Consider the following 27,998-nt stretch of genomic DNA (forward strand, 5'->3'; position numbering starts at 1 on the left):
CAACAGAACAGCACTTAACTCCTTTTGAGTTTGGCAGTTAATGGAAAGACAAAGCAGGTAACAAACTTATCATGACCTATTTTATACATAAAACAGAAGGGGGGGGGGCAATGGATTTTGATGGCATTGGAAAAATATTGCTCAATTCTTTGTTTACAGTTATATAAAGGAGGTGAAATTTTATGTGAGTACTCATTTAATTTTCTACTTACTCTAATTACAATAACAAGGTGGCAAATAATTTCTAGTAATGTTCAAGGTTTTGCACAGGATTTTTGTGTTAACTAACTTAGCATATTTGCTAACTGGACAAGAACAAACTTAGCTATATGATTAAAACATTTTTTTTTACTTTAACCTGTCTTTTTTTCTGATGAGTAACTACATCGGTTTGAGTCACACACTCCATTACAGCTGAAAACAATGAAAAATATGGAAAAAGAGGAGAGAAATTACCTTCGGTTTACCAATGGTCAGATCAATGAGCTTGATGATGACGCCCCCCCTCCCCCTATCCTCACATTCTGGAAAGAGGAAAACCAAATGTACAATTACACTTGAAAATATTAAATTTTATGAGTCAAAAGAAAAAACTGAAGTTATTAGTGTGTATATTTTGTGAGGTAAACTTCACACCCACAAATTAAAATTTCTAAATTCAACCCCAGTATTCAATGTATTCTTAATTGAAACCAATCATTATTAAAAGTCAAATTATTAAATAATCAGAAACGTATATTAGTTCTTGATATCCATTAAGAACTATTTAAAACAGAATCACAAGAAATTATTTTATCTCTAAGTTATTTTTTAAAATTGCATTTAATAAAGTGTTTATTTTCCATTAATGTATTAGTTTGTTCTGTCTGAAGTAAATTATTTGGAATGACTTATTGTGGTGAGAGGGAGAGCGAGAGAGATCGTTCTATCAAGACGAAGGAACAACAAGAAATTGCTTTGTTTTTGGGTTTTTTTTTTTTTTTGCTCAAGAGCTATTTGGAAGGGAACGTACTTCTACTACAACTACAGTCACATTTTGTCCCAGGACATACATCTAAATGAATTTAATTTACACAATTGCATATTCTGTACTTTCTTCAAATTCCGTCAAAAAAAACAAATATCCTGTAATTGTCACAACTGTGTAAAGAATGTAATAATATACAAGATAAACTCAGAAATCAACGTAATGTATTTGATAAAGCCGAAAAATGCACTACTCTTCGATACGGAGCACTGTACTGGCTGTTGTTACCGGAAACAAGTGAAATCGCTTCCGGGTAGGGAAGGTCTGCTGTCTGCACGTGAATGAATAAAGTGTGTCAAGTAAGTGAAATTATTATTATATATAGATTTCTATGGTATGTTATTTTCGCGCAATGAACGTTTGTTGGACAATTTAAATTGTCCCCGGTATTAGCTCGACAATGTTAGCATGCTTGTCAAATCAATGAACACGAGGCTTTCCATGTTGCCTTTACACTTTAACTATAAATTGTTAGTAAAATGTTCCTTAAACCCTCAAACAGGAGTACGTCACTAGCAACGTTACAGCAAGTTTTGCAGCATTGTGGCACGAACCGAATGGAAGAATTTGGTGATCGCATTGATAAAAGGTTGTTCGGGGTGATTTATTTATTTAACAGTAAAATGTACACAATGTATCAAATGAATGGGTTTCCAATGACGTCACCACCACCTTTAGACCAATCGGATAGATTAACGATGGAAAAAAAACTTCACGCTTCACCTATCACCTGTTTTTTTTTTTTTTTTTTACCTCCATAACACACATGATGGCGTAATCGGAAACCTATCCATTCACTTACATCAGATAAGCAATGTAAATGAAGATCCATTTGATGCTCTGTGACGTCATTTTCCATCAAGATGGACTGCATTATTTTCTTTGGAGACTCGAATCCTGCAAGATTTTTTATTTTTTTAAAAGCTGCACTGCGAATACTAGACAGCGAACTAACGAAACAAAATAAAACTTTACATTTTATTTATTCATTTCAGACGGATGAAGTGGTCTTTATTTCTGAAAGGCCAGCATCAAAAGCCAACAGGATCGTTGTCATTGATCAGGTAATTTATTTAAATGTGGTGCATTCCAAAAAGGTATTCGTTCATACACTGGCCAAAGTGTTTACTTCAAGTGAAATTGCATTTATTGACTGTCCACCTTTTACCGGTGGATGGAAATAAACAAACAAGGGGTATAAAACGTGGTTTGCTATTTTTATTTTTTTCTATTACATTTTAAAGAAAATATTTAGCTTTCAAAATTATGCTCTTTTGCAGTGCATCAGCATGTTGAATGGTAGAATTTTATACAGCCTCAATATAACTGTTCAGAATTAATGTGCTACTCCAATCATGAATATGCCAAACTCTTTCTCCAATGATGAAAAAAATAGTAATTTCTTCAAAATTGTCAGTAATATGTTTATATCACAACATAAAAGACAAGAACATATAAGATGACACGTTGTGGCGACCTCCAACGGGACCAGCCGAAAGGAAAAGTGAATAGAATAATCCTTTGCCACTTTCTCATCATTTTCAGACAGAAGATGCCCATCTAACAATAAACAGCACACAATTTGGCCAGGATATAAATTAGCGTTAGACTTGTACAAAAAAAAATAATAATAACAGTCTGAAGAACCTCTCTGCAGTGTGAAGTATTATTGATAGTACTCAATAGAGCTCTACAGGACCTTCCCACTGTTTCTTCATTATATTTAATTTGTGTTGTACTCAATTCTAATGTGGCCCCCAATAGGTGACGCGACTTTCTCTGCAAAGAGACATTGATCGGGAATCTCACCCTGAGCAGCTTTCAAAGGTTTGGTAGGCACACACTTATGCCATTGGAGTGGTAATCAAGCACAAAATGTTGAATTTGAAACGCTAATGTTATTTTTTCTCCCCTTCCAGTCAAACCACACCTGTCCTCCTTTGCAAAGGCCTGAGGAAAAGATGAAAAATAAGTGTGAGGAGTTGAAAGAAGAGAATACTGAGAAGAAAAGCAAAAAACGCAAGAAAGAACAAACCCCGCCTCCAAAAACGGACGGTTCCACAGTTGCTGACGGCACCAAACACTGTGTGGAAAAGAAAAAGAAGAAAGTAAAAAAAGAGGGCTCGCCAGTAGAAGTACAGGAATGTTTAGCGATAGGTGGTGAACTGAAACAGAAGACGAAAAGGAAGAAGAAATTGGTGAATGTTTCTGTTATAGATGGGAACGGCAAAGAAGCAAAAATTAAAAAAAATGATAGACAGGTTGGAATTGAGAAAAAGTCAAAGAAAAAAACTCTGATCGAACATGAAAATGTTTGTCTTGATGAGAAAGTGGGAAAGAAAGCTAAGAAAAGAAAAGCTCAGGTTCCGTATACTAATGGTCCTCATCTTACAGATGACAGTGCAGTCTTCAAAAAGAAGACAAAAAAGAAACAGGAGCAAAAAAGTGACTGTAAGAAGAAAAAAATGAAAGTGGCACAAATTGAACACGAAAATATTTGTCTTGATGAGAAAGTGGGAAAGAAAGCCAAGAAAAGAAAAGCTCAGGTTCCGTATACTAATGGTTCTCATCTTACAGATGACAGTGCAGTCATCAAAAAGAAGGCAAAAAAGAAACAGGAGCAAAAAAGTGACTATAAGAAGAATAAAATGAAAGTGGCACAAATTGAGCACGAAAATATTGCCGTTGCGGTAAAAGCAGAGAGCGTGTCGAAGAAAGCCAGGAAAGAACACGATAAGTGTGTAAAAATTGTGAGGGATGAGGAGAAAATTAAACACAAGGCAAAGAGGAAAAAGGACAAAGTGGAACAAGGTGAAATAACTGTGACAAAAAAGAAGAAACGCGCTAAGCTAAAATTAGGTGAGCGTGAAGTGGCCACACAAACACCAGATGGACAAGAGGTTGACAAGGTCAAGCTGAAGAAGAAAAAAAAGAAGAATGCCTCACCAGACATTGGAGAACCTCAGAATTCAGCCAAGGAAGAAAAGGTTGACATTGGGCAAGGTGAGACAAAACGAGGAAAAAAGGTCAAGAAGAGAAAGTCTCCTGTGCCAAGCACAGAAGAAGAGACTCAATCTACAAAGAAGAAAAAAGTAAAAGTAGAAAAAAACCACAAACCGAGCAAGGAAAGCAAAAGGAAGAGTTCTGTTAAGCAAGAGAAACTAATTGAGGAAGTGTATCCTGACTCAAGTGTGATGATGGAGGAGAAGAAGGGAATTACTGAAGAGTTGCACAGCCAGATGGTGAGCGTATTATCGTTGGATATTGTTGAACATTTTAGCTCTGCTTGGTTAAAAACGTTGGGGTTTGTGTTTCAGTATGCTCACCAAGCAGATGTAGTCTTCTTGTCAGAGAAGGCTGGAAACATCGATGAGGTGACCATCAACCAGGTGAAAATATGCACCACGTTGCGTTAAAGCAGAACAATTTTTGCTTTGCGTGGAATCCTCACATTCCGTTATTAACTGCTGTAACCTAATTTAGGCCTTTATTGCATTAATGATATTTGAAATATGTAGTATGATAGTCACAGCACGATTATGCAACATTGTAGAGGGGTGCCAAGGAAGACGTCATTGCATTTTGGTTATGATCTGGATAAATAATGGAAACTGTTTACTTCCATCCATTTTCTGAGCCGATCCCAGCTTTCATCAAGCAGGCGGCAGGGTACACCCTCAACTGGTTGCCAGTCAATCACAGGGCACATGGAGACATTCGCACTCACAATTAGTAGACAGGGCACCCCTCTGTGGCACAAAACTTTTGGTTCTTTCCTTAATGCAAGATTGTGCTTAGAGGATGTGTTACTGTTTTGGTAATTCTGGTCACCCCTTTCGATATTTGTTCATACAGTGTTGTGTTCTATCACAGGAAAGACGACACGCTTTACAGATGGAGATCGACAAAGCCTCTCAGCCTCAACAAGTGGGCCAACCTTCAGTCAGTGATTCTTTGTTGTTTGGACTTTTGTTTGAAGTGCTTTATCGACCACATCCATTAAACAACTATTTGCACGCAACACTTTTAAGCACAGATTTGCGGTACAGTGGTGTTTTAACTTCCCGTCGCCAAGATAATATAGAGTGACGAGAAATGTATTGAAACTCAAAACAGAGTCGATGGCGAATGTAGTGGCGCACAGCTGTCAGCTGGAGGAGCTGTTCCTTTGTGTTGAAAAACTATTTATTCCTCAAAAAGCAACAGACTGTTGTGAAAGCAGATATAACAACTCCACATCATCACACATTTAAAAAATGAGGTTATTTCCTGTCAGGTGGCATCCCAGTAGCTTGAATTCAATGGACACCTGGAACTCGTACCCAACCTAACCTTTACACCTGAAGTTCATAGTGTTATTATGCATGCGTATGGTCTATATTAAAAATAATCTTTTTCAAGATGCCATTTTAGAGCAGTAGTCAAATGTAACAAAAGATTTTCTGTGTATCAGTTAAATAACCATCAGTGTTGTCAATCAAGTGCAATTTACAGGTATTTGTGTCAATTTCTAGTAATGGTCCCCAAATGTCGTGTCCTCAGGGGTTTGGTCAGTGGGGCACTGCCCAGTTTGAAAGCTCCCAACAGAAGGACAAGTTCCTCCGGTTGATGGGCGGCTTCAAGAAGAGCTTCCAGCCAGCTGCCGCCGCAACCATGGCAAAGCCAAATATGGCCCTCGGCAAGGATGCACAGGATCATTTACAGCAAGGACTCTTGGGAGAGTTTGAGCGTGCGCACTCACGACGAATAGACTTTAACAACAGAGGAGCAGGACTGGGGTTTAGTGGACTGTCCAAAAAGAAGTTCTCGATTGATGTCAATACATGTCGCTCTGTCCGTTTTGATGATTGACCACTGCTCCGCAGCTTTGTTTTAACATTTTATTAACTGTACTTTCATCTAGATCTTTACTTTATAAATACCTGTAAATAAATAAACGTGACTCAAATGTTCTTGTGATTGGTTCACGACCACTTCAGGGTGGAGTGTACCCTGCCCTCTTGCCTGAAGATAGCCGGCGGGATCGGCTCGAGCGCGCCCGCGACCCTCGTGAGGATAAGCAGGACAGTTGATGGAAGGATGGATAGGGAAATATTCTTTATAGGAGAGACAAAATTGTGAAAATGCAATCACAAGTATAAAATGCAAAGCTGGGGGGTTACATTTCTGTTTTATTGAATTCTTGCTAACATCTGCAATTTGATAGAAAAGTGTTATTCATTTCATTAAGAAAAAGAAAAAAACGCATGTTTGCTGTACGCTGCAAAACAAGGAATTTAACTTGATACAAATGGGCTCGATGGTGTGTGGTGGGAAAAAAAAAAAACAGAGAGAACAAGGACATAAAAACTGAAAAACATAATGGGCCATTTTTAAACCAACCAGTGTCATTAAGCTGCATCCAAATTGCTCCTTAATGGAGTCCAAAACATAAGATGAGGCTTAAGGTCTGATGTTCATGCAACACAAATTCATTAGCACAACAACTTAACTGCTGGAAAGAGAGCAGTGTATTTACATTGTGTCCATTCGATATTGCAGCTGGCTCAAAGGTTGCAGTCGTGTTTCCAAGCTGATATTCTGACAAAATGTGCAGACATAATAGTTACCAAAACAAGTAGGGACGTTCCTCATTCAGCCGGGGATCGGGAGGGGGAAGCTGTGTGTTCCTCGTGGACAAAAACTAGTCTCAGGATTGTCATGCCTGCAGATACTCTGGCTGGACCCTTGCCACTTTGCGAAACTCTTTGGCATGTGTGAGTGGACACTGCATCTCGCACCAGCTGATTGGAACCATCTGTGCACCTGAGTTAGAAAGAAACAAGTGTGGTCAGTCAGTCAAGACGATGCTAGAATATGCGTCACACTTGACAGTAACCACAAAGTTTGGTCCAGAAGTATTCAGATAAAGTATTAACCAACCATTTGAGGCAAATAAGCACAATTGTGAATGACTCAAGTATTTCAACAAAACACCCCCCACACTCCTCCAAAAAATAAAATTCTTTCATGAAAATATTGCAGTCATTGCCTGAAAATCTCAAGATTCCTTCCAGGAAATGCTTTGCCAGACTATTTCTGTTTCTGTATGTCTTTCATTTTTGACTGCATTTTAATCCTCCTAAAATTCACTCGGAAAGAGCTCAGGGCCGTCAAGTGTAAATGTCAAATACGAACTGTTGTTTGGTCCAAGCCAGTGACTCATGGTAATAGTCACATGGAATAGACAATTACTAAGCTTCAATTACTAAGCAGTGTTTCTTGTTTGCCACTTTTATATTGAGCCAGAGGACAATCCAGTATTTTACATTAGAAACATCACAAAAACTGTATGTACTCAATTAGTAATCTCGTCTAAATCTACATGCAAATTAATTTAGTACTAAATATGGGCATGTTGAACGCAGATAATATACCCATAACCATGATTTATTTTTAACCATGAATGCTAATAGGTAGATGCGCTGGTTTACGGTACCTCCTGCCATCTAGTGAAAAAAAATTGAATTGTTTTGCCTACATCACTGGCATAGACTAAAGACTATATTTGTAGTAAATAAATCATTTTTGAACCAATTAAGTGAAATTAGATGCATTCCCATGGCACAAAGGGGTTAAGAATCAATTGTTTACAGGATGTATTCCTGAAGTCTTACCGTGATAGAAAAAAAACACACACCAGGAGTACGACAATCCTTACATACTATGAGAGCAGTATGAACACATGGGCTATTTTATTGTCGTGTGTGGCCACATATGGTGACACCAGATTAAAAATATTTGCGTGTACCTGACTTAAAGTAGCAAAATATTGTATCTAAAATCTACAACCGTACAATACAACTACAATAACCAAACAAATGTAAAAAATAGATACATTATTAACTAGTTAACTTGCTACCCTGTGGTCAAAAGGAGTTTACCTGCTTCACTGTGGGCCACCACCACCCCAAGCTCATTCTCAGCCGTCGTCAGCAGGTAGTTCGACTGCACGTCACCCAGAGAAATCTTTCAGCGCAAGTCAGGGATATGACACCAAATGATATAACACAACAAAATCAGTAGTAGTACTTGAAATTTGGTGCTGTGATCAAAGTGACTGAAACTGAAATGTTAAAATGCTTTACAAAGCATTAAAAAAAAAAAATAAATAAATAAATAAAAAATCGAGACAAAGGATACCACTTTCGCTAGGACGATGTCTCCAGGTCTGAAACATTTGTAGGTCTCCACCTGCAGAAAAGAACAGGCAAACACATATTTGAAATTCAATTGTGAAATGCAAAATCTGTACAAAGTCACACTGTGTTTTTTTTTTTTTTTTTTTTTAAAACAAACCTTGTCTTTCTCTGTTGCCCGGACATCTTCTTTTCTGCGGGTTAGACGATGAGCAGTAGTTTTGTGTCATAAGATGAATGGCGAGGCATTGAAAAATTATCATCATTTGAAGTGCACTTGAAATGTACCTGATAGTTCCTCTGAAGCGGTCCTTTAGCGGTGTGGAGCCGACATAAAGAATGTGGACCTTGGCAAACCTGGGATTGATGCTAGTCACCTATCAGATCAAAGAGCAAGGCCACATTGTATGAAACTCACAAACAACTTTGCACAACTGTGAGTTTAAAAAAACAAAAGTGTTCTTCGTCAATTGACTGTCTACTGTTGTATTAAGCATGTATGTTGTACTAGGGCAGCTCCAACGACCACAGACAAATTCCTTGTGTTGTTTACATGCTCGGCCAATAAAGATGATTCTGATTCTGAAGCAGAGGTGGCTAGAGTAGCCAAATATTGTACTTAAGTAAGAGTACTGTGTTACTTGAAAAAAATGTGACTCAAGTAAAAACTAGTCCTCCTAAAAATTACTCGTGTTAAAGGTACACAGTGAAAAAAAATACTAAAGTAATGGGTAAATGGTGAGTACCTTCCTGATTTTTTTTTAATAAAAGCATGAACATTAATAAAACAAAAATAAAAAATGTTCACATGCAAATTTTGGTATTACTCTATGTCAGTGTGTATACAGAGGAAGCAAGATTAGCACGTAACCCAAGAGACGCATATTTTACAGTTACTTGTGATGAAATAAGGTTAATCAACATCAACAAATCATCTGCAATTTACTGCAAGGTCTTTTTTCAAGTAAGAAGTGGGCTGAAATGTCCACATTTGAGCAGAAAGTGCCAGATAAATACTGCAATACATGAAGGCTTTTGATTTTTCTCTGTCTAAATGTGAAGAGGTCACCTGCTGTTGCCTTCAACGGTAACGACCAACTTCCCAACATGGTCGGCATGGGGGCACGTCGATTAGTTGGGTTGGCTTATCTAGTTTTGATACGTATGCCTGGGAATCCTAATTGAATATATTTGGTGCGGTGATGTGATTTCATTGTGTCGTTTGATTGGTGAACTGGACTTAAATGTCACTAGCGCTTAAACTGGATTGGAACAAACTGCACCCAATGCCGAAGTTGTAGTTTAAAGAGATGGACCGCGCACAAACTAATTGATGAAGAAACAGTTAATACATAAATGTAATGAGTGGCATTTAGATAACTGTAGTTAAGTAGAAGTACTGTTTCTTCTCAAGATAAATACCTGATTAAAAATAAAAAAGTATGCAGTATTAAAATGACTACTAGGGTAAGTGTAACAGAAAAAATTTAGCAAGTTATTACACACCTCAATCTAATAGTGTTCCCCCACCATGTCAAGGACTTTGTAGCAATCTTTTTTTCAAAATGAGTTTTTACACTATATAAGTCCAAATTGTGCTCCTTCAGTGTAGTTCTACACTGTGTCACAACATGGTGGGCTCCACTCAACTTTATTATAAGATGTATCATAAATATGAGCAAGAAGAGGAGGTCACCCCATCAGTGTAATACAGCAACATTTTCCAGTTTTAATGTTCATCACTGCAGATCAGAGAATAAGCCTGTGAGTACTGTAGTCTGTTGTTTGTATGATGCTGCTCCGTGTCTGTTAAAGTAGTAGTTGTTTAAAGGTTTTTTTTTTTTTTTTTTTTAAAAACTCAACATCTTCATTTCTGCCACCTCCAGTTCTGCTTCCTGTTGTCTCTTCAGTGCCACCGTCTCTAATCCGTACATCATGACTGGCCTCGTCATTGTTTAATGAACTTTGCCCTTCATCCTAGCAGAGAATCTTCTGTCACAAAACATACCTGACACCTTTCTCCACCAGTCCCAACCAGCTTGGACACGTTTCTTCACTTCCTGACCAACACTCACCATTGCTCTGGACCGTTGACCCCAAGAATTTAAAGATAAGGATAGCAAGGGTGGATGCTATCTTTTGTCAACACCCTCCCTCTTCGCCATCCATACCTCTCGCTCATGCATATATATTCTATCTTACTTCAGATAATCTTCATTCCTCTCCTTTCCAGTGCATGCTTCCACCATTCTAACAGTTCCTGCACGTGTTCCATGCTTTCACAACAGATCACAATGTCATCTACAAACATCATGGTCAACAGGGATTCTGCTCAAATCTCACCTATGAGCCTATCCAAAGCCACTGCAAACAGGAAGGGCTCATTAAACTCCTTTGTCCCACCTAAAGTACATCTCACCACTGTTCTGCTCTCTTCATATACATGTCTTGTACTATTCTCACATACATCTCAGCCACTCCAGACTTCCGCATGTAGTACCACAGTTCCTCTCTTGGTACTCTGTCATCCACAAAAACACAATGTAGCTCCTTATGACCTTCTCTCTACTTTTCCATTAGCAATCTCAAGGCAAACAATACATCTGTGGTACATCTGTAGTTTCTGGGCATGAAAACATACTGTTGCTTGGAAATATTTACTTTTGTCCTTAGTCTAGCCTCTGCTACTTTTTCACCCTTTCTTTGTTTCTTTCTTCTCTCTCATTTCCTCAATTCCTCAAAACATTCTTTCCATCTGTCCAGCACACTACTGGCACCATCTCTATCCTCAACCACCCTAGCCTGCTTCACATCCTTCCTATCTCTATCCTTCTGTCTGGTCAAACTGTGTAAAACTTTCTCCCCTTCTTCAATGTCCAACCTGGCATACAGTACTTCGTTAGGCCTTGGCCACCCTACGCTACATATCCATGCATTCTTTATTCTCTCCTTGGGTTTCACTACGCCCCACTTGTTCTTAGCTAATCTATTTCCTTGTATGATTTTCTGCACTTTGAGTTTACCATCACCTCATTATATATAACCACTCTTAATGAAGATTCTCATTTTTTACTGCGTACTATCTATTCTAAGCGCAATAATGTATTTTGCAACGTGAAAATTGTGCTTTTAAATTGATCTTCCTGTTTGAGTCAATTATTTTGTGAATTATTATGAAGGACTCCTCCCAGTTTATCGATACGACAGATAACATCTAAATAATTAACAGTAACTGGTTACAGTTACATTTACAAGCATTGGCCTCACAGTTCTGAGGTCCAGGGTTCAATCCAGGCCCCGCCTGTGTGGAGTTTGCATGTTCTCCCCGTGCCTGCGTAGGTTTCCTCCGGGCACTCCGGTTTCCTCCCACATCCCAAAAACATGCAACATTAATTGGACAGTTCAAATTGCCCCTAGGTGTGATTGTGAGTGTGGCTGTTTGTCTCTATGTGCCCTGCTATTGGCTGGCAACCAGTTCAGGGTGTACCCTGCCTCCTGCCCGTTGACAGCTGAGATAGCCTCCAGCACTCACCCTCGTGAGGATAAGCAGCTATGAAAATGGATGGATGGTTACATTTACCTTACAAGTGACAATTGCACCGACATCTGGCAGTAGTTGGGTTTCTGTCTCTCTCACAACAGATATGACTGGTAACTGGAAGACAAAGGAAAAAAAAAGACGTAGCAAAATACTGAACCTTGTATTTTTTTTATTCCATTCATCTTTAAACAGCCAAAAGACTATACACTTGAAAAATGCCATGACACACGCTCACTCAACTGACTGCCTCAGCAGCTTTGTCAGACTACACACCACCCACAACAACCCTCACCTGCTCGCCTTCGTTTTTCTTGAGCACGTAGCCCGCTAGTGAGGAATAAATGTAGCCATGCCGCAGGTATACTCCTGTTCCAGGAGTACAGGCTTCTACACTGCAAAGTTTATCACCTGAACACAAAGAGGATGGACAGTCATACTGGGATACAAATTCATATGAGGGTGAAAAATATGGTACCATATACGTCAGTTAGTCCGCAAGGCCATATGAATAATAAAGTAGGGAGTGTATCACTAATAGTGGTAACATTTCACTAGTAACACTGGTCACAGCAACAACAAGAAAAAAATGTAACAAATTCTACAACAGTAAAAACATTATGCTGTATTTGAATGAACAGACAACCCCCAAGATTTTATTTGATTTTGATATGATGAGATTGGGCGGCACGGTGACTCAGCTGGTAGAGCGTTGGCCTCACAGTTCTGAGGTCCCGGGTTCAATCCCGGACCCGCCTGTGTGGAGTTTGCATGTTCTCCCCGTGCCTGTGTGGGTTTCCTCCGACATTTCAAAGACATGCAACATTAATTGGACACTCTAAATTGCCCCTCCGTGTGATTGTGAGTGCGGCTGTTTGTCTCGATGTACCCTGCAGTCCGAGAGCAATTCACTTACCAAGAGTGTGTTGATTACAGTCTAATATTTAGATGATGAGATAACCAAATTACTAGAAACAGCTTTCAGTTTGATGCTGTGAAATTCTATACCATTGCAAATTAAAACCAAAAGAGTAACAATGTATTATCGGTGGTGTGGCCGAGATTTGGTACGTGGGCTTTCAGCGGATATTTAGCCAATATAATCCAACTCTTGCTCTCACCATCATTAAGTTGCAAATAGAGAAATCATCAATACTGTACAAAGACTCATCTGCATCCACTGTGCTACATACAGAGGGTACGGAAAGTATTCAGATCCCCTCACGTTTTTAACTCTTTGTTGAATTGCAGCCAAATACATGCATGGTATGTTAACTGAAGACTCTAAATTGCCTGTCGGTGTGAATGAGAGTGCGAATGATCGTTTGTTTATATGTGCCCGGGGATTGGAGGGCAACCAGTTCAGGAATAACCCAGCCTCTTGCCCGAAGATAACTGGAATAACCTCCAGCATTGCCTTGACCCTACTGAGGATAAGCTGAACAGAAAATGAATTAATCTAACTTCCACAGAAACCACTGGAAGCAGCGCTGCCTGGAGAAACAGTACAAAATAAAGTGACAAGAATAGACTTTGCAACAAAAATATAATGGGACAAATATTAATATTCAAGGTGCAAATGTAAGTCCCTCTGACCATGACTTCTCATACATGTATAGTGTTTAATAAACACAAAAAAGGATATCCCCAACACTCATGCTATAATTAACTAATACAGTTCAGTCACGAATACAGTCTTCATGTTTTAGGCATTTATCAACAGGCATCTTTCATCTGTGCATCAAGGTTTTTTTCCCCCCGGTATACGTAAATTTTCTCGCTGAACCAACCAAGGATTTCTTAACAAACAAGAAAGGAATGCTGCTATCCTGCCTGAGGCAATGGGCAGAGCTGCATCTGACAAAACCTGCCATGGAAAGTAAAAGTCAAATATCGACAGACCTCACGAAGTAACACTACATTACTCCGTTCTTTGACGTGAAACATAACACCTCTGCAGTTTACATGTAAATACTCAGGACACATAGCAAAGTGGAAATAAAGTAGAAGCACCACGAACATAAAGTCAGGTCGGCCACGCTTGGTAAGCTACAATTTAGCCTGGCTCACTCCTTCAAGCGGTTATTTTCTCGGAAATAGTACATTCTACACATACAGTCAGTAGGAGAGTCCAGACTGATGATATAGCAAATACTTTCGCACACAGGCTAGTCTGTCCATTTTGGAGTTATATAGGTTTACGTCAACAAATGTAATACACTTACCAGGAACACACAGCTTCATCGGTGACATGCTTGCCAAAAGGGCTGCGTGCGAGGTGATTGGCTGTGACAAAGAGTGAAGCTGAACCTGATTGGTTAGTTACACCCGGAAAACGGAAAGGAAACATTGCGTGAACCATACAAAATATCATTAAAATGGCAAGCGTTGTTGTCGACCAGCGATTCTAAGTGCCTAGGTGACGGCCATCTTGGAGCGGTCAGCTTTCCCGTTAAAGGCATTTATGGCCTTTGAAATTAGATGGTTCTTTACATATTTTTGGAGTCATTCCCATAATATCTTTTCAAAACATTGATTTTATTTGTCCCCTCTAGTGCTCGTCTTATCAATACATAACATTTTAAAATCCCCCCCAAATATATATATTTTTTTCATTATTATTGGTTGTTATATAGTGTGGTGTGCGAGCGTATACTGCCCCACGTGCTGGCATCCTTGTACAGTAATTTTTATTTCTTGCCGTCCACACATCGGATGCGCGAACGACTTTGACTTCCCTTTGACTTGGACCTTTATCATCGCAGTAGCCACGCAGCTCAAAGGGGACGTGTCGATTATATCAATTCATATCGCTCGTTATGTTGTATGTATTAATTTCCACGATTGGGCGCACAATTTGTTTTCATTAATTTTCATTACATTTTACACAATATTTTGTGAATAGTGGACAACTGGTTAAACCGTCTCTTGTTCTGAGGTCTGGGGTACAAATCCCGGCCCCGCCTCTGTGGAGTTTGCATTTTCCCCCAGTGCCTGCTTGAGTTTTCTCCAGGTTCTCCGGTTTCCTCCCACATTCCAAAAACATGCATGGGAGGTTATTTGAAGACTAAAGTACCCATACAAGTGAATGGTTGCTTGTCTACATGTACCCTGGTATTGTCTGGCAACCAGATCAGGGTGTACTCGCCTCTTGCCCAGAGTCAGCTGGGATAGGCCATAGCCCGCCCTCGACCCTAATGACGATAAACGGGACAGAAAATTAATGAGTCTGTTCCCTCAGTTATGTGACCTGTACCACCCTTAGTTTAGTAAACTGTACCCTCAGTTTAATATTTTTTTAGATAGTCATTTTTTCATGAAAGTTTGAAAACGATTGCCTAAATATATTTATTAAGTTTAAAGGTGCTTAGTACCATTATTTCTGATTGATCAAACATTATGGGGAAATTATTTCAAAGGACAGTCATGTGTACTTCAAATAGACATTTTTCATCTCGAAAAGAACATCCATCCATCCATTTTCTTAGCTGCTTATCCTCACAAGGGCCAGAGTGCTGTAGCCTATCCCAGCTGTCAAGGGGCAGGAGGCGGAGTACACCCTGAACTGGTTGACGGCCAATCGCAGGCCACATGGAAACAGACAACAGTTCTACTCACAATCACACCTAGGGGCAATTTAGAGTCTCCGATTAATGTTGCATGTTTTTGGGATGTGGGAGGAAATCGGAGTGCCCGAAGAAAACCCACACAGGCCTGAGGAGAACATGCAAAGTCCACACAGGCGGGGCCGGGATTTAAACCCCGGTCCTCAGAACTGTGAGGCCAACGTTCTGCAGCTGTGCCACCATGATCCAGGAAAAGAACATTTAGAATTATAATAATAATTAAAAAAAAAAAGAGAAGTTTGAAGTAAAAATAACACTTGTGAGGTATTGTGATAGACATGTTGGAAAGAGGTACAAATGAGAAATATGTTAAACATGTAATAGCCCATCACTTTTATTATTTTCTCAGTGTTATAGCAAGGACAAGTGGAATGTAAATCAACTAGACCTTTCAACAACGTTACTAAGCATATAATGTGGGGTAACCTCAAGGTGAAGTTACGTCTAAGGTCCAAGATGAACACTTTGATCAGTGGATACATATATAATTAATATCCATTCTCTAAAACTAATGTGGAAAAATATAGATAACTCCATTCAAACCAACAATTACTGACTTAAACATGATACAGTTTGTGTGTGTGTGTGCATATATGGGAGATTGGTGATGTGGACAATACTAACTGGCTTGATGATCATCTGTACTGCACAGGACTGATGTAAATAGCATCCCAATCATAGGAGGGGTGTTTATTTCTTTGCTTTACCCTGAGCCGCCACAGCAGCCATGGCTTTCTGTACAGTCTCTTCATCTCCGAGAAATTGCATGGGTCCTATGGGCTTCAGGTTTTTGTCCAACTCATACACAACAGGAATACCTGTAGGAAGGTTGAGCTCCATGATGGCTTCCTCAGACATACCTGGGATGCAAGAACAGGCAGTTTACAACCTACAAGCAACATTTCTTGTTGAACTGACAACAGACACACTCCAGAAGTAATGGGCCGTTTGTTTCTCAACTTTTGGGCACCACCATAACAACAAGTCAGTCATTAACACACCCTTACCCTCGAGGTGCTTGACAATGCCACGGAGACTGTTGCCATGGGCAGCAATCAGCACCCTCTTCCCTTCTTTGATCTGTGGAGCTATCTCATCATTCCAAAATGGAAGAGCCCTAGCAATGGTGTCCTTCAGGCTCTCACAGGTCGGAAGCTGGTCCTCTGTCAGATCGGCGTAACGTCGGTCCTACAACAAAGCAAATACTTAACATGCAGTTTATTACTTCATAGTCATGGGGCTTTATTCGGTATGTTGGAATACATAATAGCCCCAGGCACACGGCCTGAATAATTAAGCCTCGATTTAGCTGCCCTTTATCAGCTGTTTTGTCTCAAAGTCAGAAGTCCTTTCAGCTGGTATTCCACCTTTTGAGGTAATATTAAAGCCACAAAAGCCAGTACGACTCGTGTGTAAATGTGATCGGCCTGGCAACCGGGTTGCTGGACATGGATTTGGAGTAAATGTATTGAGGAATCAACAATGGCGGAAGCAACATGGGAAAATTTCTAGGTTCAAGTAGGTGATAAACGCTCGAACAAGTCTATATTTGTTGTGGCACTCACAGTATGATTTCTTATCTTACTTTCTTACTTTGTGCTTTTTTTTCCCCACTTTTAAGTCCAACACTGAGGCTGGCAGATTTTATTTTCTCCTGTATTTGTATGTGTAATACTGTATATACATCTTATGTTTGAAAGTTGCATTATTTCGTAGAAGCTGCTCAACTAGTGGTCCATTCAACGGACCAAATTTTATGGGATTTTATTTTATTTGTCGCACCAGATGCTGGCACTGACATCGTACAAAAAGCAAAGACGGCATAATGGCACATCTATTCCTATGGCTCCATTGCGGCTATTTGGGACAAAAGAGGCTATTTAAAGGGTCTCTTCAAGACCTTGCTTATGGTCTGAAAGAAGTCATGCCCTTCATCCATGGGTGGAGGAGGGATGTCAAAAGAGCGCCTCCAAATCTTGACTTGTGCCTCTCCGTGTTTAGCTGCTGTTTCAGCCTTGTTCAGGCCAGTCAGGCCACCGTAGTGGCGCTCATTGAGGCGCCAGGTCCTGTGCACTGGCAACCACATCTGATCGATGCCGTCCAGAACAAACCACAGAGTGCGGATGGCCCTCTTGAGAACGGAGGTGTAGCAAATATCAAACTCGTAGCCAGCATCTGAGGTGAAAAAGACACAAAACCAACAATCGGTGTGCGATCATTTTGTTCATGCACAAAGATGTCGACAATTGCTTTAGATTAAACAGTGGAACTGTTTGTCTAGAATGTTTTTCAGTCAAATGTTTTCTCCTAAAAACAACTCTCTGCAGAGTTATTTAACCCTATTTTTTTGCTGGAATTTGCATTTATTTACACAATTTTAAATAGGTAGACTACACGAGATAGTATGACGCTATAAGTAGTTTATATATGATGATCAAAAGCCATAGAATGATTTGTCAGACTGAATAAATGAACTCAAATGACCTTTGGGGCATGATTCAATAATACGAGCCGGCATCTTTGTTGATGACGTTTTTAAGGTGTACTGTTTTAAACTGAGTAAGATGAATAGATATTTTTTTCTGTAAAATTGCTGAGTCCCAGCGCCCCTCACATGCACTTTAAAATGTTCAAGCCCAACCCCCCTCCCCCCCCCCCCCCCCCCGCGCGCTTAACATTTCATCTCCCACTGTTTTAATGTAACATATCCTTCAACCATATAAAAACCACAGTATTGTTATCCAATTGCCTCGATCTCTTGCATCATTTTTTTTTTATCTTGTCTCTTTTGCTCGAGGCCCACAACCTGCTTCCTCCGTCCGGCTGAGTTGCATAAACAGCGGTCTAATCCAATGACAGAATGGCCGATTAGATGGTGCGACACGAGCGTACCTTTCAAGGCCTGTCCTCCTCTCTTAGCCTCCTGCTCCCCCGTCTCGCTCAAGTCCGCGTCGAACCATCCGCAGAAACGGTTCTCCTGGTTCCAGCAGCTCTCTCCGTGGCGGATCAGCACCAGCTTGTACGCTGCCATCCCTGGGCCGATGTCCTCTGTGCTGTATTTCCGGAAACTTCGGCTACAGTGGCTCCGCTTCAAATGTTGCAGCAGCAGCGAGCGCAGGATTTATCCTAAAGTGGCTGCAGAGAAAGTGAGGGTTTTGCCTGTTGAAGTTCAAAAAGGCGGCTGTGGACGTGTCTGGTCTGAATTTGACAGATGTTAGCGCGGATCTCTTGCCTTTTGCTGTCGAATGTGACCAATCAGAAAACGAGCAGACCTTGGAGGAGGACAAGGTGGAGGAGGAGGAGGAAGAGGAGGAAGCAGGATGCGCACAACCGCACGTCCACACGCCCACTGCAGAGCATGCAAACAAGTTTGGGTTCGAAAATGACTTTGCATACTTTGCGTATTATTTAGTGGCAACACAAAAATCGACTCAGTTTCCTGTACTGTTACTGTTTGTGTTTGGCAAAAAATGAGTTGATACGCGGCCAAAAGCAACAATTTAATTTATTGTTTACTCGGAGACATACGAAACATGACGTTTTCTTCAAAGATTGGAAGTGCGGTAAATAAATTATGCTGAAAAGATGACAATATCATGTTGAAATATGACGATTTGGTTGCTGCTCACGTGGAAGCCAAAGTGTTTTCCGAGGTAATGAAAGTTAACTTAAATCAATAAAATACGGATTTATGGACTTTCCTTGTAACTAACGGGATTGACGCGAACACCATAGTTATTTCTTTGAATAGTTGTTTAAATATGATAAACGTTTTAAAACCCATACGGGTTTTCACGAAATACGTTTGTTACTTTTCTATCGAAGGCCTTTTTTTTTTTTTTAGGTGGGTATTTTGACGTTAATTAGACACTTTCGCTCTCACGTGTCTTCCGTGGGTGGTCTGACTCTATCCAATCACACTGATAGAGTAGTTGAATGACAAGACAATTTACACGCTGATTGGTTTACTATCAAAACACCCAACAGGTTCCGCCCTTTCCCGGAAGCTGACTGTCATCTGATTTCCCTTTTTTTGCAGCTTCCTGATAGCTGCCTCACGTCCAAGCACCAAGACGACGGTGTTTATTCCTCTACATTTATTTATCTTTTTTCCACGTCTTTTCTCTACACCGAACTGTAAAAAGTTCTTGTCACCCGGCAGAATTATGGACGAGACGAGTCCGCTTGTCTCTCCGCTCCGTGACTCAAATGATTCCAGCTACGGTCCCACAGAGCCCACCAGCCCGCGGGGCGCCTTCGGAGGCACGCCGGGCTCAGTGGTGCGCATCTCCGCCGGCAGTCCGAGTCGCAGCCGAGAGAGACAGCCGCTTCTGGACCGCGACCGCGGAACCTCACAACGCGATCCTCACCGGAACGAATTCCCGGAGGATCCCGAGTTCAGAGAGATCATCCGCAAGGCCGAGCGAGCTATCGAGGAGGGCATCTACCCAGAGAGGATCTACCAAGGATCCAGTGGTAGCTATTTTGTTAAAGACTCTCACGGGGTAAGATGGAGAACAGCTAAGTCACAGCTTCTCGTCAACAAGCTCATTGCGAGGGAGTGTTAGCTGGAATGCTATGAGGACTTTCCCCCCCACTTAGTTCTTTCTTCTTGGAGCCTAGGCCAATCATGATGATAGCTTGGCGAATACGGCACCAATTAAGGCATTCTGGAAACAATCAGTTAATTTTATAAATTCGCACAAATAAAACTACAAAACAACAACAACTTGCTAGACTATAGTTATAATTAATTTGGGATTTCATGGAGACATACTTAACAGAGTGGAGTTGTTTTGAATCATGATTTTTACCTGTAAATGAAAGAAACATTTGTTGTTTTTGTGAGGTCACTGAAGAAATCAATGCCTTCATAGTTGGTTTAGCTGTATAGCTTTTCAAATGGAATAATATAAAGAACAACAGCATGCCAGTAACTTCACCGATCATCAGCTATTTTGCATGGTTGGAAACTAGCGTTGTTTGTCTGGGCAAAGGACAAAGTCCCATGCAGGTAATCACGGGGAATGTTTCTTATTTGGTGCAGAATCTCTTGTGACTTGACCTGGCGACGAATCGGTTCATGTGGCCAACGGTGACACATTTCCTCAAATGTTCACTACAATATGTTTTTTTTTCTTGTTCCGATCATACAAGTTCAGTGGTGCTAATCTTTGATCAGCACTGCTGGAGCTGACTGGGAATTTTGCTTAACCCACTTGTTACATTCTTCCATGCTGTGGATTCGCATTTGCTTTAAATCCCTAGTTAAGTGTGTGTATGTCTTCTCTAGACTATTTAAGACAGGATATTTTAGTTCCAGTGCCACTTCTCTTTACTTTAGTTTTGCGACAGTAACAACTACTGATTATCTGAAATTTTTATCCCCCAATCCTAGCATCCGTCCGGCTTCTTTACTTGTTCAGCAAAGTGCTTAGTAGTCATGTGCTTGCCCTGCTTTCTTGGATGTAATTCTACTCTATGGGCATGTTAGGTGCTTAAGCAGTGTGTTGATTTGACCAATGTTTCTTACCAGGGTGCTATGGCACACTACTGTGCTAGGAGATCATCAGGTGTGACAAGGAATGCTAAATTAACTTGCCAGAATATTATTCTTTAATTACAAATAGTATATCTTTGTTTAACTATCAGTGCGAGCAAGATGTAGTCACAAGCAGAACAAATCAATTCTCTTCCTTGAGATGACAGAAGGTCATTAAATCTATGTATCCACATGTTGCCGTTCATGCAACGGAATAAGTTGTGGCATATTGTAAGTACGTAAGCTTTGTGTTTCATTAATTGAACAGGCCAACATTTCACACTGAGTCAGGTGTTGCACACAGTTAAAGATAATCGGGCTGTTGCCAGACTTTATTTTGTTTTATAAAATTATCCTGTAAAATGATCATGTAATCTGACTCTCAGGTGTGTCGAGAAAGGATCTGTGCCAATAATGGGGTCCAGAACAGGGTGGACCTAAAATATCAAACGTGTTCAATATTTAGATCCAAAAATCTGTGCGTGGAACTCTAATTACTGCCATGGCATGCCTCTGGGAATTGTGATGTTAAACAGAATGTAGCCAAAAGACCTTTCCGACCTGTCAAACGTTCGTACAATAATAGTCAATCAATTGCTGCGTTGTCTTAACCCCTGGCTTGACACGCCCCTCTTGCCGTATTGTCCCACAAGCAATGCTGTTTGTCAGTAACGTGCGCTTGGAAAAGTTAATGTTATGAAGAAAATGGTCCTCGGATGCGCTTGGGGAACGTACAATTCTGATGAAAGATATCCTGCCCGGTTGACCTGACCGAGGATCAAGGAAGCACGTGTAAGGGAAACTAAACATGAACTACCCGATACACAAAAGTATAATACCACCGGCAATCAGCGTCACATGAGAACTCACCTGGACCGCGTCTGCATTCCCGCTGTCCCCAGGATTTTTTTCTTCTTTCTTTATTTGGGAATAGTTGTGTAACAGTCCAAAGACCGCTGTCTTCCATTTTGTATCTTATGTTTTGTGGATGTGGCTATGTGTCAATTTTCTTCGTTTCTGTGGGGTCATATTTGATCATGCGAGATTTCTGTTTTAGCAGAGTATATTCTAGATGGGTGGTGGAACAGGTTGTTATTTTTTTCATAGTGTCCTCCACCGGACACGGGATGATCAAAAAGATCAAGTCAGTTTTTTTAAATAATTTGTGGGCTCGGTAATAAACAGACAATCGTAAGATTTAAAAATATTTTTACCATGCCCACAAATATATTGAAACAGTATTAATACTTTTTATGACATTATTGTTAGTTGGTGTGCCATGTTATTTTTGCAATGTAAAATGGCTACCTTAACTCAACAAAAGTTGGGAAACACAGTGTTGCACCATCACGCGAAAGGTCACTGAATTCATCATCACAAATAAGACATTGTCATTCCAAGCCAACAAGCTAATAGCTAGCCATTGTCAGTAATGTACGTACGTGTCCGAAGGAGCATCAATTGAATATATTGTCAAAACTCTTAACATTAGAAATCTGAATCAGAAACAGATTTAATGGCCAAGTATGGAACAACACAGAAGGAATTTGTCTCCGGCAGTCGGTGCCGCCCTGGTACTGGTACTGTGGTCACTGGTCACTGTGCTAAATCAGCTTAGTGATTGATGGTAAACTATTGTTGCGACAGTGAATCATCTCAAGTTACGTAAATACTTGTCACACAGATAAAAGTCAACATTAATTCGCCTTCTTTATGCATCTCCGCCATGAGAAGTATTTGGGCATGCTCCCCTTCTGATTGAGTATGAGTCAGCTTGGTTCCCATAACGTCTAGTATATTCTTCTTGCAGGCGCCGTGTCTTTATATCTTGTTTGTGGTCGGCCCTTCTTTTGTATAAGAGTTGTTGACCTTGTTTGGTGTCATGCATTATGGGGTCCAAAGATTTGACAACATCATATTATTTCTTTTGGAAATTTTGGTCAAATTTTTAATTGTCTGACCTTAGTGACACTTAAATAAAGATGTTCCATTGTATTTAATGTAGTAAGTTTGTCAATAAAGGAACCATATGACAGTGTTACATTTCTGAAATATTGTTGTGAAAATGCTGCTACTAAATTCTAATTTTCTTTTCCCATCTCCATTAACAGAAGATCATTGGTGTGTTTAAACCTAAGAATGAAGAGCCCTACGGCCAGCTTAACCCCAAATGGACCAAGTGGCTCCAAAAACTATGCTGTCCATGCTGTTTTGGGCGTGACTGTTTAGTTCTCAACCAGGGTTACCTCTCGGAGGCGGGCGCTAGCCTGGTTGACCAGAAACTTGAGCTCAATATTGTTCCCAGGACCAAGGTACACATGCACAAACATCTGCAAAGATAAGAGGCGTGACTGGAGTAGGCGCTGCTTTAGCTGATAATCAGTGTGGCCGTTCCAGGTGGTATACTTGGCGAGTGAAACTTTCAACTACAGCGCCATAGACAGGGTCAAGTCTCGAGGGAAAAGGCTTGCCTTGGAGAAGGTGCCAAAAGTTGGTCAGCGCTTCCATAGGATTGGACTGCCTCCTAAGGTAAGTTAGTGCATTGCTTGGGTATCTTTTTTTTGTTTTTTTCTCCATGGGCCATATACTTCTGTCAGAAAAGACACACAGCTCAGGCTTTTTCTAACTGCACCCATTCTGCTGTTGACTTAGTTTTATCATTTGCACATCTCCTGATTATGTGTGTGCACGAGGTGGGCTAACCTGAAAGTATGGACATTCCCTATGTCCATCCTCATGTGCATTCTCCCGACTTAAGCGTAATTCCTGATGCACACTCTAGAAACTGTAATAAGTCATAAAGCATCATATTGCATGTTTTAATTGTTAACTGCTCCAGTGATGCCATGTAACCGCCCACCCACCTTGGTGCAGCCTGGGGAGACACCTGACCCACTGCCGAACGACTGATACCTATAAAGCCTATAGCCAACTGTCAATATATATCATTAATTGGCAGACAATAATAACTATAATAATAGGGGGCACCACCTTTCAACCTGATTATAGCTGGCAGCTCAGTTTTTCTGACCCTCATTAAAAGAAAAAAAAAAAAAGCAGTCATATTAATGGGATAATGGTTTGTTCGATTTGGAATCATTTTGTTTGCATTTGATCTGTATCGCCGTCGGTCATGAAATCCTTCACCTGTCATCCTCTGTGTGATGCTAGTATGGTTGCTGGGCAACGCTGATAAACAGTCGCTCGCTGTCTTTCTTACTGATGGACTTCCAGAGTCATGCACTCATTAATACAGCATTCTGTTTTAATTACATATGTATCCATCCATCCAGTTTTTGAACTGCTTATCCTCAACAATGGTCGCTGGAGTGCCAGAGCCTATCCCAGCTATAATCGGGCATGAGGTGGGGTACACCCTGCATTGATTGCCAGCCAATTGCAGGGGACATAGAAATAAACAATAGTCGGACTTACAATCACACCTGGGGGCAACTTAGAGTCTCCAATGAATGCATGTTTTGGGGACGTGGGAGGAAACCCGAGTGCCTGGAGGAAACTCACACACGCACGGGGAGAATATGGAAACTCCACAGAGACGGGGCCATAATTTGAACCCCAATCCTCAGAACTGTGAGGCCAATGCTCCAACCAGTTGCTCTATCGTGCCGTTCTATTCTAATTATATTGTACAGTATTTATCGAATAGAGATTTGACAATAGAAAAACGCTTCTTCAAAGTAGGCTCTTAGACGTGCTGTACCTACTGGGAAAAGACTTCAGGATAGCCAGTACTGGGGTTAATGTCACATTTTAAGTGTGCCATATTCCCAAAATGGACTTTATTGGCATATAAATCACAGGCAAACCGCACAACCTAGAAAATTCCAGGGATCTTTAGAATTCATTTTTAGAAGAGTCATACTTTGCATAAGTAAGTTGTTACGTGCAAACTAGTTGGGTACACACGGTGGTTATGTCACAAGACATCCCAGGAGAATCTGCACAACTTTACAGCAGGCAAGAAAAAATACAGACTTGTGTGCCAACTGGAGAAATTTGGCCCAACAGGAGTTAAACACAAACCACTGCTGTGTTTCTATTCCTCTCCAGGTTGGCTCCTTCCAGCTCTTTGTGGACGGGTACAAGGATGCAGATTTCTGGCTTCGCAGGTTTGAAGCCGAGCCTCTGCCGGAGAACACCAACCGTCAGCTCCAGCTCCAGTTCGAACGGCTCGTAGTCCTCGATTACATCATCAGGAACACAGGCATGTATTTGAGTCACCATGTGTCCATGTGGTCATTGTGGTCACACACAGTGTGGTCATTGACAGATTCATGATCACAAGATTTGGTTTTGTCTTTTGTTCCATTCTAGACAGGGGAAATGACAACTGGCTTCTCAAATATGACTGCCCTATGGATGCTGTGGGGAACAGGGTGAGAATCCCACACCCAGTCTTCTCTCGAACAGATTTTCACGAGTGTATATTACAAATTTCTGTTATGTGTCCCAAATTGAATCGCTAGCCATGTCACTGTTTTTAGGACACAGACTGGGTTGTAGTGAAGGACCCAATAATCAAGCTGGCAGCCATAGACAATGGTCTAGCCTTTCCCCTCAAACATCCTGACTCCTGGAGAGCATGTAAGATCCTACTCCATCTCACATCACTGCTTCCACCCACCCCGAGACAGATCTCTTTATAAAATTCCTCTCGGTGGTTCGAGTGGTGCCTGTTTATTAGTCACTAACCTGCATGGGTCACTCCTTAGATCCATTCTACTGGGCGTGGCTCTCCCAAGCCAAAGTTCCTTTCTCCCAAGAAATCCGAGAGCTAGTCCTACCAAAACTCTCTGACCCAAATTTCATCAAAGACCTTGAAGAGGACCTCTATGAACTATTCAAAGTAGGTTGGAAGTAAGGATTAATTATTGAACACCTTTTTTTTCCTCGTGGTACTGTGATGCCAGGATGAGGCTGACTTATCATTCGAGCGGGCACACTGCTCTGCTTCTGTATACACTGGCATGTTCTGTATTTTTCATGTATGGTGTTGTCCCACAGAAAGACCCTGGTTTTGACAGAGGACAGTTCCACAAGCAGGTTGCTGTCATGAGGGGGCAGGTGAGTTGTAAGCATTACGTTGTCACAGCATCATTAAAGCCTGGATTGGACTTTAACTCACTTAATGGTCAGCTGTCAAATGCTATGTATCATCTGTATTTTTGTTACGGACTGAATTAACCTGTATGCGCACATGCCCAGCATAATATTAAAGGGTAAATCCAGTGGTTTGCATGAAAAATGTGTCCAATAGGTCATGTAATATGTACTCTATTTTGACAAGGTGATGTTAAATCCTCTCTCATTTTCTTCAATTACAAATTTTCAGGAGCGCTGCCATTTTCGAATCACATGACTTACGTGCGCAGATGTGACGTGTAAGGTGCGTCACCAAAGGCTCGATTTATACCTAGTGCTGATTTCTCGGGTTTATCCTGATCTGATGAAGAAATAGCTGTATCTGTTGATCGGGAAGACGGAGGAATACTTCCGTACGGATTTGAACCTGCGGCTGTAAATAATGTTGAATATTAGGATGGTTCTTCGGGCGGAAAGACGCCGGAGTCTGACCACTTGGAGGGGACGTATCACACCCGCGCACGTAAGTCATGTAACTCGTGAAAATGGCAGCGCCCATGAAAAAATTAGCAATTGTCAATTAAAAAAATAAAATAAAATCTTCTCAAAACACTATTAAATGAGAGAGGGTTGTGCCGTGGGAAGTTATATCCAAGTTTATGTAATTGCTAAAAAAAACCATTTATTTCCAAGGAATAATGTATCTTTATTCATCTATTTACGCCAGTGGGGCACAATGACAGACAGAACAAAAAATCCTCTTCTATTAGATGTCAGTAAGTACATACAGTAATTAATCTATCCATTTTTGGTGACATTTACTTTTGTTGGTGTGCCGTGGGATTTTTCAATTTCTAAAATATGTGCCTTGGCCCTATAAAGGTTGGAAAGCACTGAAATAGAGTACATATTACATGACCTATTTGATACATTGTTAATGCAAACCAGTGGATTTCCCTTTATAGGCTGGATTAGACTTTACCTCATGTAACGCACAGCTGTCAAATACTATGTATCATCTGTATTTTGTCACAGACTGAATTAACTTGTATGTGCACTCTCCCAACATAATATTAAACATTTCATTATGTTAACTTTGCTTAAGTTTGGGTCAGTTACCTTGATGTGTATCTTCACCCCTTCATTCAAAGATTCTGAACCTGTGCCAAGCCCTGAAGGATGATAAAACGCCACTGCAGTTGGTCCAGATGCCCCCGGTGATTGTTGAAACTGCCAGAGCCCCCCAAAGAGCTAATAGCGAGTCATACACACAAAGTTTCCAGAGTAGAAGACCTTTCTTCACCTGGTGGTAGGAACCACGCATTGGGAGGGGGAACAGCAGGAAGCAGGTGAAGAGAGTACACGTTTGTCTCCTGGAAATAGATTCAATTACCACCGTCCGTCCGTCCCCGACTCTCAAAATGGACACTGTCTGATTACTGAAAGTGTGTGGGTGAAAGATGAGGCAAAAGGGGGAAGAATTTTACATTGCTTCTTCTTTGTTTGCCTCGGTGCCTTTGGACGTAAAGACGTTTTAAATATTTCAATTTGCAAGGAGAGTTCAGAATTCTTTTGGATTCCCCAGGGGGCACGTGTGAGCCGCCCACATGTGCATGACAATAAATCAGAAACTGAGATTGTCTAACTGAAGATGGGAGATGTCTTGTCAATGTTTTCTTCATGCCGCTCTGCCTTTTAACATTCACCTGCATTTTCACCACTCCTACACTGTCTATTGGACTGCACTGACATGGCCTATTTTGAACCAGTAGAAGGAGCGTTCATGATTATTTAAATCCTGAAAGGTTTTGGAATGGACACACTGTCCACGTCAACACGGTGAGCACGATATGTGAAGTGGTCACAGCCAAGAGTTGACTTGAGATTTTTCAAGTCATGTCGGGTGAAAGTGGAGAGCCAAGGTGTGTGTGCTTAGAGAAGGTGTTTTTTTTTTGTTGTTGTTTTTGTTTTTTTTACGCTGAAA

At 40.8% G+C, this 27,998-nt stretch overlaps 4 protein-coding genes across 12 annotated transcripts; 2 read left to right on the forward strand and 2 right to left on the reverse strand.

Moving 5' to 3' along the window:
• The first annotated feature begins 1,226 nt into the window (after positions 1-1,226).
• Positions 1,227-5,985, forward strand: knop1 (lysine-rich nucleolar protein 1). Of its 4 annotated transcripts, none has more exons than XM_061831165.1 (7): positions 1,227-1,326; positions 2,023-2,091; positions 2,792-2,854; positions 2,947-4,269; positions 4,345-4,416; positions 4,901-4,969; positions 5,570-5,985. In XM_061831165.1, exons 1-7 carry the CDS (start codon positions 1,309-1,311, stop codon positions 5,876-5,878), a joined length of 1,923 nt encoding a protein of 640 aa, XP_061687149.1. In that variant the 5' UTR covers positions 1,227-1,308; the 3' UTR covers positions 5,879-5,985. The 4 variants fall into 4 exon arrangements, with proteins under 4 accessions (XP_061687149.1, XP_061687150.1, XP_061687152.1 ...); XM_061831166.1 differs by having other exon boundaries at positions 4,901-4,954; XM_061831168.1 differs by lacking the exon at positions 1,227-1,326 and adding an exon at positions 1,549-1,616 and having other exon boundaries at positions 2,792-2,859.
• A 193-nt stretch (positions 5,986-6,178) lies between these two features.
• exosc1 (exosome component 1) lies at positions 6,179-14,123 on the reverse strand. The gene is made up of 8 exons (XM_061831170.1): positions 13,969-14,123; positions 12,039-12,154; positions 11,786-11,860; positions 8,494-8,582; positions 8,366-8,399; positions 8,210-8,260; positions 7,951-8,035; positions 6,179-6,832 (listed from the first exon to the last, which is right to left on the reverse strand). The coding sequence occupies exons 1-8, from the start codon at positions 13,994-13,996 to the stop codon at positions 6,726-6,728; spliced, it is 585 nt and encodes a 194-aa protein (XP_061687154.1). The 5' UTR covers positions 13,997-14,123; the 3' UTR covers positions 6,179-6,725.
• A 1,555-nt stretch (positions 14,124-15,678) lies between these two features.
• LOC133506322 (phosphoglycerate mutase 1) lies at positions 15,679-18,718 on the reverse strand. Of its 2 annotated transcripts, XM_061830354.1 has the most exons (5): positions 18,602-18,718; positions 18,262-18,504; positions 17,270-17,544; positions 16,377-16,557; positions 15,679-16,229 (listed from the first exon to the last, which is right to left on the reverse strand). In XM_061830354.1, exons 2-5 carry the CDS (start codon positions 18,398-18,400, stop codon positions 16,060-16,062), a joined length of 765 nt encoding a protein of 254 aa, XP_061686338.1. In that variant the 5' UTR covers positions 18,401-18,504; positions 18,602-18,718; the 3' UTR covers positions 15,679-16,059. The 2 variants fall into 2 exon arrangements, with proteins under 2 accessions (XP_061686338.1, XP_061686337.1); XM_061830353.1 differs by having other exon boundaries at positions 18,262-18,652.
• A 6-nt stretch (positions 18,719-18,724) lies between these two features.
• On the forward strand, positions 18,725-27,990 carry pi4k2a (phosphatidylinositol 4-kinase type 2 alpha). Of its 5 annotated transcripts, none has more exons than XM_061830352.1 (11): positions 18,725-18,743; positions 19,409-19,448; positions 19,532-19,874; positions 23,023-23,223; positions 23,309-23,440; positions 24,983-25,140; positions 25,251-25,308; positions 25,417-25,516; positions 25,645-25,778; positions 25,937-25,996; positions 27,166-27,990. In XM_061830352.1, the coding sequence occupies exons 3-11, from the start codon at positions 19,536-19,538 to the stop codon at positions 27,325-27,327; spliced, it is 1,344 nt and encodes a 447-aa protein (XP_061686336.1). In that variant the 5' UTR covers positions 18,725-18,743; positions 19,409-19,448; positions 19,532-19,535; the 3' UTR covers positions 27,328-27,990. The 5 variants fall into 5 exon arrangements, with proteins under 5 accessions (XP_061686336.1, XP_061686332.1, XP_061686333.1 ...); XM_061830349.1 differs by lacking the exon at positions 18,725-18,743 and adding an exon at positions 18,756-19,022; XM_061830348.1 differs by lacking the exon at positions 18,725-18,743 and adding an exon at positions 18,755-19,022 and having other exon boundaries at positions 19,409-19,874; positions 25,645-25,789; positions 27,166-27,304.
• Positions 27,991-27,998: the final 8 nt, after the last annotated feature.

This window comes from Syngnathoides biaculeatus, chromosome 9 (assembly GCF_019802595.1).
Source record: "Syngnathoides biaculeatus isolate LvHL_M chromosome 9, ASM1980259v1, whole genome shotgun sequence".
Classification (NCBI taxonomy): Eukaryota; Metazoa; Chordata; class Actinopteri; order Syngnathiformes; family Syngnathidae; genus Syngnathoides; species Syngnathoides biaculeatus.

Coding starts and splice junctions, on each gene's coding strand:
- knop1 (XM_061831165.1), top strand. Junction 4,417..4,900: donor ATGAGGTGACCATCAACCAG/GTGAAAATATGC, acceptor GTTCTATCACAG/GAAAGACGACACGCTTTACA. Junction 4,970..5,569: donor AACAAGTGGGCCAACCTTCA/GTCAGTGATTCT, acceptor TCGTGTCCTCAG/GGGTTTGGTCAGTGGGGCAC.
- exosc1 (XM_061831170.1), bottom strand. CDS start 13,996: ATGTCACCGATGAAGCTGTGTGTTCCTG. Junction 12,155..13,968: donor GATGAAGCTGTGTGTTCCTG/GTAAGTGTATTA, acceptor CTTTGTGTTCAG/GTGATAAACTTTGCAGTGTA. Junction 8,583..11,785: donor GTGCAATTGTCACTTGTAAG/GTAAATGTAACC, acceptor TTGATCTGATAG/GTGACTAGCATCAATCCCAG.
- LOC133506322 (XM_061830354.1), bottom strand. CDS start 18,400: ATGGCAGCGTACAAGCTGGTGCTGATCCGCCACGGAGAGAGCTGCTGG. Junction 17,545..18,261: donor AGGAGGACAGGCCTTGAAAG/GTACGCTCGTGT, acceptor TTTTCACCTCAG/ATGCTGGCTACGAGTTTGAT. Junction 16,230..16,376: donor CATTGTCAAGCACCTCGAGG/GTAAGGGTGTGT, acceptor CTTGCATCCCAG/GTATGTCTGAGGAAGCCATC.
- pi4k2a (XM_061830347.1), top strand. CDS start 18,976: ATGACGATTTGGTTGCTGCTCACGTGGAAGCCAAAGTGTTTTCCGAG. Junction 19,023..19,408: donor AAGCCAAAGTGTTTTCCGAG/GTAATGAAAGTT, acceptor CTTTTTTTGCAG/CTTCCTGATAGCTGCCTCAC. Junction 23,224..23,308: donor ATATTGTTCCCAGGACCAAG/GTACACATGCAC, acceptor TGGCCGTTCCAG/GTGGTATACTTGGCGAGTGA.